The 11543-nt window shown below is 41.5% G+C and overlaps 1 protein-coding gene across 2 annotated transcripts; it reads right to left on the bottom strand.

The window, feature by feature from the left end:
- Positions 1-563: 563 nt before the first annotated feature.
- On the bottom strand, positions 564-8669 carry metap2a (methionyl aminopeptidase 2a). 2 transcript variants are annotated; one of them, XM_026147122.2, is made up of 11 exons: positions 8477-8669; positions 5641-5742; positions 5467-5529; positions 5258-5360; positions 3266-3427; positions 2983-3164; positions 2786-2880; positions 2606-2702; positions 1818-1921; positions 1523-1638; positions 564-1440 (listed from the first exon to the last, which is right to left on the bottom strand). In XM_026147122.2, the coding sequence occupies exons 1-11, from the start codon at positions 8631-8633 to the stop codon at positions 1188-1190; spliced, it is 1434 nt and encodes a 477-aa protein (XP_026002907.1). In that variant the 5' UTR covers positions 8634-8669; the 3' UTR covers positions 564-1187. The 2 variants fall into 2 exon arrangements, with proteins under 2 accessions (XP_026002907.1, XP_026002906.1); XM_026147121.2 differs by having other exon boundaries at positions 5467-5544; positions 8477-8667.
- Positions 8670-11543: the final 2874 nt, after the last annotated feature.

The following is an 11543-nucleotide window of genomic DNA, read 5'->3' as shown; positions in this document are numbered from 1 at the left end:
TGCTTCGTTATTTACCTTCAATCTACAATGCATGAAAATTCCCCTTATTGAAGGGTATTAGAAGTTTTATTGCCAGTAACAGTCTCCAGTCTTCATGCTAAGCTTAAATAAGCCATGTTAACCTTTCTAAGTGGTAGCATCCTACTTACAGGTATAAAACCATTTACCATTTTTATAAAATTAACCGCTGATTAATCAATAAGGTTTAATACCTAATTTCACTAAACCAAGTCTAAAATAAGCATGGCTGAGAAGGTAGCCTAACTTTACCTGATTTTTTTGTTTGTTTGTTTTTTAATGTTAACCACCGTGTGATAGAGTAACGCTATTACCAGTTACTCCTAAGGACACCCCAACATCCCATGAAGTTATGTTTCCCCATCTTGTCTGAGCAAAATAAAGATTTGGGTTTGCAGAACTTTTGGGGGCTTCCTCTGTTGTAGGAACAAAATTAAGAAAATGCACCGTTTAGGTTTCTTGCACAAAGTCATCAGTAGGGAGCCCACAAATGAGCAAAATTATTTAGTTAATTTTCTTTCTTATAAAAGCATTATCAGGGAGAGTTTGAAAATGAAGCATTTTAATCTGGAACAGAGTGGCAGCAGCCATTTCAAAGAAACTTTACAAATACCAAAGAACCGATAAGCGGAGGGCCATAGTGCAGAGTTCCCTCCTGTTGCAACAGAAGCCAAACATAGAGCTGCAGGTTACCGGTGTCTGTATGAATATCTAACTACAAGACCACCTCTTCCCCAAGCTTTTAAATGTTAGGAACAGTCTGCAAAGACTTTGGGCCATGCCAGCATGCAGGCCTGACCACTTCTTTAAGCCATCAGTGGCCTTGGTGCTTCATTTTAACAGAGCACCAAAGCACCGGAGGCTCAAAGTGGAGAGAAACTCTTTGAAAACTGGGGTTGCACTAAATTCAGCAGCAGCTTAAATGTAATATTTTGCAATATGATAGTCCTGATGGAAACTGGAAAAAACAAAAAGCTCTATCCAAGAGAAAGGTGTGGGCTTGTTTCTTTAGTTGTGGTTGATGGCGGAGCGCTCAGACAGCTGCTTCTCCTTCCCTGAAAGCTGTGCACTGTCAGCGTCTGGCATCCTTCACTTCATCCCCGAGTTCTCCAACAGGTGCTGTGTGGTAGTGAGGGGGCGGGGTCTGGTGGTGCTGGAAGGTAGGGGTGTCAGTAGTCGTCCCCCCGGCTCACCACCTCCTTGCAGGTGGGCCTGAGCAGGATGGTGTGCTCGAACTGAGCGGTGTAGCAGCCCTTGGTGTCGCAGAGCGGGGGGTAGGGGTCCACGATGCCGAGGTCGCACAGGTTCTTCAGGGCCATCAGGTACTTGCTCTCGCCTAGGCGGTCCAGCCAGCGCCGGCAGAACGCCAACGTGCCGAAGTTCTCGTTGATCACGTTCAGCAAGTGCTTCGCTCGCGGCAGCCTGGAGAAGAAAAGGAGTCAGTGAGTTACTGCTAACCAATACGCTCCCTGTCCAGGCGAGCTAAATAAACACAGGCTCTCACCTGATAGGGACGTGGCCGACGTCAAAGTTTTTCATGTAGTGCGAGCACTCCATGTCGTCGTGGACCACGCCTTTACCCGTGCTGCCGAACGTCTCGATGGCGTACACCTCGCCCTCCTGTAGAGCGACACCCGAGTCAACGAAAATAAAATCGTCAGAAGTGAAGCTGAAGGTGCTCTTCAGCTTCTTTTTACAGCGTTTAGTTTTTTTTTACTTTTTAGAAATTCTGATATTGCGTTAGAATCACGTGCAGTGAGTAAGTTGATCAAAATGTGAGGAAACCAGGAAGTACTCGCCTCCATTCTCGTCGCTTCTCCTCCTTTAACGATGGGCACAGTCTTTCCAGCGTGTATCCTGTACTGACCGATGGAATGACCGTTCAGGTTTCGGATGGGCTTCACTGCAACGTAGGGGAAAAAAGACGAAATGTAAGTTTTTCCCAGTTTTAAAGTGAAAATATTCAGTTTGTGTACACACCGGCACACAAATATCAGCAGAGGAGAGACTCCGTTGTAGATTTATATCTTAGAATAATGCCCTGAATCTAATTTTTCATGATCGGCATATTCAAAATTTTTGGTTCAATGTCCTTTTTGATGCAACTCTCCACCTTTATCCAGACTTGAGACGCCTTGTGGACACGCCAGTTGTTGTTTTAATAAAATAAGAGTAATTTGTTTAACTCGCTTGCTGACTAGTTGCACACGTCTTTAGTAAGCACTGGGAAATATTTGAAGCTCTTCATGTCAGTTTTTTACAGGAGCTACGCAGAGTTTAAAATAATGTCTGAGCTCTGATTTTGCTGCATTTAGAGTAAAAGGATCACAGAGGGAAAAATATGTGAAGCTCTGTCATGCGAGAACGACCTCAGATCATTTACATGTTGCAGATTTTTGCTCTTTTCTTTATTTTTTTGCTTAAAAAAAACAAAATAAACAAAAAATAATTCAGATGAAACAGAAATGCACGAGTCTGTGAACATTACCACACGAGTCATGGTGCACGTGAGGGTGGATTTTCACGGATAGCATAAACTACTGTTTTCTATAAAGTTGAGTATCCTGTAATGACAGTGTGATCTCACCCTGGTATGTTTTGCCATCAAGCTCGACCTCGTAGGACTCCATCACCTCTTGGATTGCCTCTCCGACATCACACAGGCGCACATCGATGCCGGCGTTCTTCAGAGGAGAACAAACATGTTTCAGCTGCAGGATCCACAAACACACACCAACTAAAAACGAGGCGTCCGTTCAGGTCTTACTTTGATTCCAGTATTGGTGGCGTCTTTCACGGCCTCCAAAAGCTTGTCGTACTTTGGGTTAAACGTGACGGTGAAGGCACAGTCAATGATTCTCCCTGCGGGCAGACACCGGAAGAAAGAAGCACACCGGTCAGCATCCAGTGGCTGATGTATTTTTAAACAGCAGTAAAAGAAGCAGAAAGGTTCAGTCGGCGTACCGTTGATGTGAGTGCCAAAGTCGATCTTGCAGACGTCGTCGTACTGGAGGACAGTGGTGTCTCCAGCGTTGGGAGTGTAGTGAGCAGCACAGTGGTTCAGGGAGCAGCCGGTGGGGAAGGCCAGGCCGGCGTTCAGCCCGTTCTCCTTTATCAGCTTACGAGAGCAGTCCTCCAACCGCTCGCTAATCAAAACAGAGAAGGGCATCAGCAGGAAATCCAAATCTTCTCATCTAATTCCAAAACAGCCGCCTCTACGAGCGACAGAAGATAAAAGCAGCCTCACCAGATTTCGATCATGGTCATGCCAGGTTTCAGGAAGCTGCGGACATGCTTCCGGACCTGCCTGTGCGCCTCGGCCGCCTGCCTGAAGTCGTTCCACATCTCCTCGTTAGCTTTATCCAGCACCCGCTTCTCCTCGTTGGTCATGCGTGACACGGCGCTGCGACTGGGAGGTGAAACAAAAACAGCAGCGCAGCACGTTCAAGCATCAAATTTGGATTCAGTTACAGTTTCTAAAGCTAATAAAAACATCTGGAGACCACATTCTTCATGAATATGCACCTGCTGAAACTACTTAGTTGAATGTTTTTGTCTTTACTGGAAAATACAGCGTCTCTCCTCTGTTAAAGACAGAGATGAGTGAGTAATTTTTCAGATCACAAGATTAAAAAGTGTTTCCCAGAAAGAGGAAATAAAGACTGCGATATAAACACTGCACAGTGTGGTCCACAGCTTGCTGCAGGAGCCTCACATGTAGAGCCTCACATGTAGAGCCTCACATGTAGAGCCTCACATGTAAAACCTCTGATGTAATTCAGCCAGAAAACACAGGAACAAGAAGGGAAGGCAATGGAAGTAAAAACAGATTAAATGAAACCTGCACACCTCAGGCACACACTCAGAGGAAACCACTAAAGAAGTCCTTCCATGCTAACTATTGTTACTGTTAGTACCACTCTGAGTGATACTAACAAAAAGAGAATAAGTTAAGATTTTGAAATATTATTCCAGAAATGTAGTTAGAATTTTGAGAATAATTTTGCAATACTATTTCAGGAATAAAATCAAAAATATGCATTGCAGGGAAATCCACGTCTATTCCAAGAGTAAGTTCAATAGGGCTGCCACAAACAATTATTTTGATAGTCGACTAGTCACCGATTATTTTTGTGATTAGTCGACTAATCAGATCATCATCCATTGGACGTACAGCGTACAGCTTATTGCACCAGCAGCATCTGGTCTTATATAACTATCATTAGCTTACAGCTTGAAGTGTTTGTGCTAACTAAAAATAAAGACAAGATGGTAGTTTATTAATTTTTAATGAAATTTGCAGATTGTTTCGGTGAAGTTTAATAAACTCCTTGCTTTCTAAAATATAACAGGACACCGGAGTATATTATCCAGCGTCTCAAACTTCTGATGATCAGCTGTCTGCTTGAAGTTTATTTAGCTGTGCAAAAACTATAACTTTAATCTTAGCCAAAACGATTTACTCAGGAACAAATAAAATACTAAAGAAAGCCAAACAATAACATTTTTAAGTTATCTAAGTGACTTATATATCATGTTTAACCTGACTAGCAAAAGACGGCGGTGGGTTTGAAAACGATTTGCCGGGAGTCCGGTGTTCTCACGGCTCTAGTTAGCCTTGCCCCCGCCTAGCTAACGAGCTAGTGGGTAACAGACGTCTCCGAAAACGTCGGCGAGCTTTTGAAAATATGTGGTGTCTTGATAAACTGAGCAGATATTTGAGGTTTACACAGCTACATTCTCGCCTGAAAATATGTTAAACGTTTATTTTGTGACCAAGAAAGAATAATAAGAGTAAAGTTAAAACTAACTAGCTGCCGCCATTGTTGACAACTGCGCTGGGCTGCGCTATGAATTCTGGGACACAGCTTCTTCTTCGGGGTTTAACGGCAGCTGGCATCCTTGTACATGCAGTGCTGCCATCTTCTGTTTCAGTCCGTTATTACACTCTTAAATCCTACTACTCATTCCTGCGTCCTTTGTGATCTTACAAAGCTTCAAACGATGCGTCGACTATTAAATTAGTCGTCGACGATTTTAATAGTCGACATAATCGTGACTAGTCGACTAATCGTGGCAGCCCTAAAGTTCAATTCCCAAAATTAACTCAGAAGTTTTGGAAAAAAGTCAAAATATTATTTTGAAAAAACCCACCTGGCATTTTAAAAGCTAAAGAGATTTAAAAGAGAAGTAGAACTTAAGTCGCAAGTGTAGGTGTGTGTGTGTATGCTCGTCTTACCCATCCTGAACGACAGGGTATTCACATTCCTGTCCAATGGGGAAAACTCCGCTTGGGTAGAGCTCACAGATGGACACAGATGGAGGATCAGTCTGACATTTGGCTGTCAAAACACAACAAAGACTCACCAACAGATGTCTTACAGAAACACCTGGCTCCGGTATAAAACACACCGAGTCTGCTTTTCCACTAAAATATCATTAACTCACTTCCTTTCTTCTTCTTTTTCTTCTTCTTCTTCTTTCCTGCAGAGTTCTCTCCATCGTCTCCGTCTGTGTAAGTTAAGACTTTTTAAAAAAAAAAACCAGCTACTAAATCCAATGTTTACATTTGACCTGTCCACACCACCGCAGGTTAAAGTGTTGATGTTTGACTTCAGTCACCTTCCTCGCCCTCCTCTTCCTTCTCTTTGTCCTCTATCGCCTGCTTCTCCAGCTGTTTGGTCACCTCGGCCACTCCGTCCGCCTCCACCTCTGCCTCAGTGCCTGTAAACAGATGCCAGTGACCCAGAAATGAATCGTTACTCACTACTTTTAAAATATACACCTTTAATGGCCTGATAGGGAAGCAATATCAGGGTTAAAACGAAATAAGATGTGAAGGTCTGAGCCACGCTCTCCTGAAATCTCAACACTATAATCCACAAATGAGGAACATCCTTCAAGAGATTCAAGATTCTTTATGCGTCACATGCATAGTTATACAAATATAACACGCAGTGAAATGTAACCTGACACGCTCCTCGACTTGTGCAAAAGGGGGGGGGAGAGGAAGAACATTATATATTATATACATTAGGCGAATGTGCAGTAGTAGCATTGTATGCAGCAAGCAGGTGAATTCTGTACATTAAGTGAATTAAATAAGAATAGACAATCTGAACATTTTCCTGCAGTTTTTGATGGATTAAAGCTTACATCACTATAAAGTAAACTAATAAAAACAAAAGTAACATTTCAATTTAACTCTCTAAAACACCTTCGGTAATGAGGCAGACCTTAAGGGTGTACACTAAGTAATGTGACCACACACCTGAGCTCTCAACTTAGCCCAGCTTAATCCTGCTTTAACACAGTTTTCCCTGTTTGATGAACCTCTACAAAACTGGCTTTTATTAATAGAATTGTTAAATGTTCTGACAGGACCTGTGCCCCTCTTTTCACCTGGGCAAAGATCAGGGCATACACACAAAAAAACGAGGGCAATATTAAACCGCTGAAGGGCATGCTGGGTAATGACAGCGTGAAGGTCTGTTTGTGCTCACCACAGCTCTGCACCATTTACACCAGCAGCACTAAGGGCGCATCACTCGCTGATACAGGAGCCAGCGACTTTTCATTGACACTATGCCACAAATAACCCATCAGCCAGGATTCTCCATGACATCACGGCCAATTAGAAAAGGAGGAAGAGCTTAATGACGCCAGACGGTAGCCAGAGGTGTATGGATCAGAGCTCAAAAATTGAGTGAACAGAGTCTTGCTATCAGTTTGGCTACTGCTGGTCTTGTTGGTTAGCATAAATATTTCTTGGCTTCCAAAGCAACTGCATAAATTTGCAAGGGGGCGGGGGGCTACATGCTGATTCAGAGTTAGTGAAGACAGATACAAGAGCAGAGATGGCCTCAGAGAGGAGATGTGTCTGCTGGTATTCAAATAAAACAAGGCTTGTTTTACTTCATTACTGCCTCAGCTGAGTCTGTGCTGGACCTTCTATGTGGGCGGGGCTCAGTCAGCTCTACCCACACAGTTAAAGATAACCAGGTGAAGAAGAATAAGTACTGTTGTGTTATTGTCCTACTTGAAGGCAGTGTTTTTTGTTTCTTTTCTTTTTTCTCTTAAATAAGAAAAACAGATCAGACACAAAGAAAACTGACACCACTGCCCATTCCCCATAAACTTAAAATATGGCTTTTAAATAAATGTCTTCAATTACACAGTGTATAAAAGCTGTATTTTATTTTGTAATGTTCTGAATGTTATTAACTATCTAATAAGTAAGAAAAATATTTTTAACTGCGGCTAATTTTCAAAATAGACCTTCCTCTGTTCTTTTCTTACATAATAAGTCTGGCAAAGGGAGAATTACGAAACAGGAGAGCTTGGCTGAAGCTCGGCGGGGGGAGGGCGGCAGCAGCAGGGAGGACAGCTCCTGGAAGGACTATCTTCCACCCTAAAGCTGCCCTTCCACGACAGAGGGCACGTTTCCCGTGGGGAGCTCCGCTTAAAGCCCGGTGTCCTCGCTGAGGCCCAAGAGGCACAGCGGTAGCCCAATCTGCACTGATCTGCGCCCGCATGTCCAACGAGTAGGACGTGGAGAAGCTGAAACCACTCAACTGCACTGCTTCCGGTGTAAATTTCAGAATAAGATTAGATTAGAATAGATAGAACTTTATTAATCCCTCGGGTGGGTTCCTCTGGGAAATTCGATTTCCAAAAAAGCACAGCACCGACAGAAGTTACAGAGTTGCAGAATATTATATATATATAATATACACACACACACACACACACACACACACACACACACACACACACACACATATATAAATACAGAGATAATATAAATAAAATATACGAAGGGGATAAATAGAATAAATAGGAATAAAAAATAAAAATACAAGTGAATTGCACATTTCAAGTATTGAGGTCTATTGCACTGTTGACTATTTACAAAAGTATTGTACAGTGAGGTGAAGAGGCACTACAGCTTAGTTGTTCCCCCCTCCTTTGTCCTCCTGCTTCCCCTCCCTCTCCCCTCCAGAGAGGAGTTAAACAGTCTGATGGCGTGTGGGACAAAGGAGGTTTCTGTCACAATGCCTCTATTATGGAAACCAAGAGATGTAAACTAACACTGCCTAAATAATATAGTTAATTCTTCCAATCTTATTCCTAAATCTCATATAACTGACGCATTACAGCTCTTGTAATGCATGGCTCAAGATCTCTTCCTATATGTCAACACATTATCTCACATACTTTATCATGGAAATCAGCATCACAACTTAAATAAAAAATTTCCTAGCAAAAACAAATCACAACTACTTAGCTTTGAAACAATACACGTTGGTGCAATTTAAATATTACATTTATAATTAAAACTTTAACTGTCGATTTTATTTTGAAGCCGTATGCACATATTTCCGGTTTGGTCGCGGCTAACTCGTCCGTCTAACTAACGTTAGCCTGTTAGCACGAGACTTCACCTGTCGTGGCTCACCTGTCCCCGCAGACTTGTTCTTCTTCTTCTTTTTTCTCTTCTTTTTCGAGGTTTCCTCCGCTGGATCGGCCTCCTCTCGGTCCTCCGCTTCTCCGTTCAGCTCCCGGTTCAGGACCGCTTTCTGCTCTGCTACCCGCTCCGCTATTACGTCCGCCATGATCGCAGGCGCTGCTGGAAGAGGAAGCACAAGGGGTTGTGGGAGTCCTCAGTATGTGTTGCCTTCATGGACACCCGGGATTTTTCTTCTTGTTAATAAAACTAATTACATTAATATTTTATTTGTAAGTACAGAGGGACTATGTTTTACTAAAACAAATACACATATTATCTCAAAATATTTAATTATAATATAATTAAATATACTCACACCTAGTGAGTAATCATATATAATTACTCAATAGTTGAGAGTCTTTAATTAATTTAGAAACATTTATTTAGTAAACACGATACAAATGGAAATAATAACGTTTTTTATTATATGTTGACCCACGGGCACTCTAAAAACCAGGAATAGGTTTAATCTCCCTGCAATTTCAGTTTAAATAGTACTTTCAGTGTGGTGGCATATGCTTGAATGCTTAAAATTAATTATTAAATGACCACACCCTTAATGCACCACACACTGACTGCCATGTTTGGTGTTTAGCATTTGTTTAGCAGTTAACTTGTCTGCCAGATGAACGAAGGTATGATTTGGAATATTTTTTATAATGCGCGGAGTTTAAAGACGTTTAGTCAGAAACCGGAGCTCTGTACGCAGCCCCTGAAGGCATCACATAGTAAAACATGCCGAATCAGCTGAAGAGGAGCTTTAACACCTGAGGAACCAACAGATGTGATATACGAATAATTAAAAGGATAACAAACGAGCTTATCACACTAAAGAAGACGAGTTTTTCTTTCTTTTAACACAAAAATATAAAATACTATTTATTTTACAAGTTTAATCCTAATATAAGGACCGGGGAAGTTCCAGAATCCGCCACTAGGTGGCAGTAAACACTACAGTAAACAACCTTTATAAAACAATGTAAACACTATAGTTGTACACATGTTTGCAGCATGTGGGTGGCCTAAGTGCTAGTGGCCGACGATAGTGACTGTTATTGAATGTTTAAGCAGTTTAATTTAACCGTTAAAGCTTTTACATTTTTGTTGTGTTTTTACACAAAAGTGATCAGTTTTTCCTCCTCACTACCTATCAGTGCATTCGATGTGCACCTATACAGCAAATTTTAACTTCTTCCTATTTTCAATAGCAACTCGTGTGATAAATAAAGTTAATCTCAACTAATTTTCTCCCTTATTTAGTTTAAAAGTTTTATTTCGGTACAACTCATTTGGAGATACTGTCTCTGAGTAGCATAGATGGTGTTATTTGTTATTTTCTGCTGGTACCTTAGCAGTTTGAAGTGTTTCTCCAGGATCACTTGAACAGATCAGATTCAGGCTGGCTATGGGGCAAGTCGACAGACAAAGAAGCCTTTATCTCTTAATGATTCAAACCTAAACCATAACAAAACTGTATTATACTGAACAAAGAGCTCAGTATTGCTTCCATGAAATTGAACTTTGTCAGTGCAGTCTCTTTGGAGATTTTAAGATGTCTCATTAAGTCAGAATTGTAGATTTCTCAGGTAAATATCTTGCAGTTACAGAGTAGCAGGTTCTGCTCCTGGTTGTGTCATGAGGTTTATTATAGTTTGTGTTTAACTTGTTTTTGGGAGTGTTTTTTAAGCTGCCGTAAGAAATTAACTTCCCACTTCTGTGATAAACAAAGTTTATTTTAATGGCTCTCCTACTTAATTTGCTATGGTTTATAAAAACTCACCACACACTTTGTTAGGCAAAATGTTCAACTGTTAGTTAATGCAAATGTCCAATCATCCGCAGCTCAGCGCATTTAGGCATGTAGACACGAACGAGACAACCTGCTGAAGTTCAAACTGAGCATCAGATTTTAGTGACTATAAATGTGATTCGGCCTTTGAGCTGACAGAGAGGCAACAGTAACTTAAATAACCACTTTATAACCCAGTTACGAGGAAGAGAATCTCTGAACGCGCAGTACGTCAAATCTGGAAGCAGATGGGCTACAGCAGCAGAAGACCACACCGACCGCTGCTCCTGTCAGCTAATCCATAAAAGTTAATTCTGTTTATCTGGACATAGCGTTTTTAGTGGGAGAAACGTTTTGTCACTCATCCAAGCGACTTCTTCAGTCTGCACTGAAACGTTTCTCCCACTGAGAACACTACGGCCAGATGAACAGAATCAACTTTTTGGGATTTACTTGTCTGGATGATTGAGCATGCATCCTGTCAGCTAAGAACAGGAAACTGAGGCTCCAGTTAAAATAGGCTCACCAAAATAAGACCACAGAAGATGAAAAAATGTTGCCCAAGTCTTGATTCTTGCTGTGACATTCAGGGTTAGAATTTAATGTAAAAATCATAAAAGCATGGATCCATCCCTTCCTTGTATCCATAGTTCAGGTTGCTGCTGCTTGTGTGCAGGATATGCACACTTTTACCTCCTTAGTACCAACTGAGTATTGTTTAAACTCCATGGCCTACCTGCATATATTCTTTGATTGTTGCCATCCCTTAACGGCCACAGTGTGCATATCTTCTGATGTACTCTGTACTCAAACGCCCTCCATAGTCCAACGGAGCACCTTTAGGATGCTCTACTGGAAGCCATCTCAGAGAAATATTACCAGCACCTTATTGAATCTGTGCCATGTAGAATTATTGCAGTTTAGAAGACAAAAAGAGGTCCAATTCGGCACTAGTAAGGTCAGCTGAACAGATACAAGATGAACAATTGTAACTGATTCAGGCTGTTTTTAAGATCTCTTTGAGCATATGTCTGTTCTTGGTTTTTGGTGAAGTGCCTTACTCCCACCTACATTAACTCTTTCCACCATGAAGACCTTCCATGTACCCTAATTAAAGTGTTTTAACACCTCAGTATACATCATTAAAGATGAGATTTGATGACCATTAGAAGGGCAGAGATACCCCTCATTGACTTCTTAATGCATAGCCAGGCTTGAAATATGACC

This window comes from Astatotilapia calliptera, chromosome 17 (genome assembly GCF_964374335.1).
Source record: "Astatotilapia calliptera chromosome 17, fAstCal68.1, whole genome shotgun sequence".
Lineage (NCBI taxonomy): Eukaryota > Metazoa > Chordata > Actinopteri > Cichliformes > Cichlidae > Astatotilapia > Astatotilapia calliptera.
The sequence above is the reverse complement of the archived record's forward strand: the minus strand, read 5'-3'. Positions and strand labels throughout refer to the sequence as shown.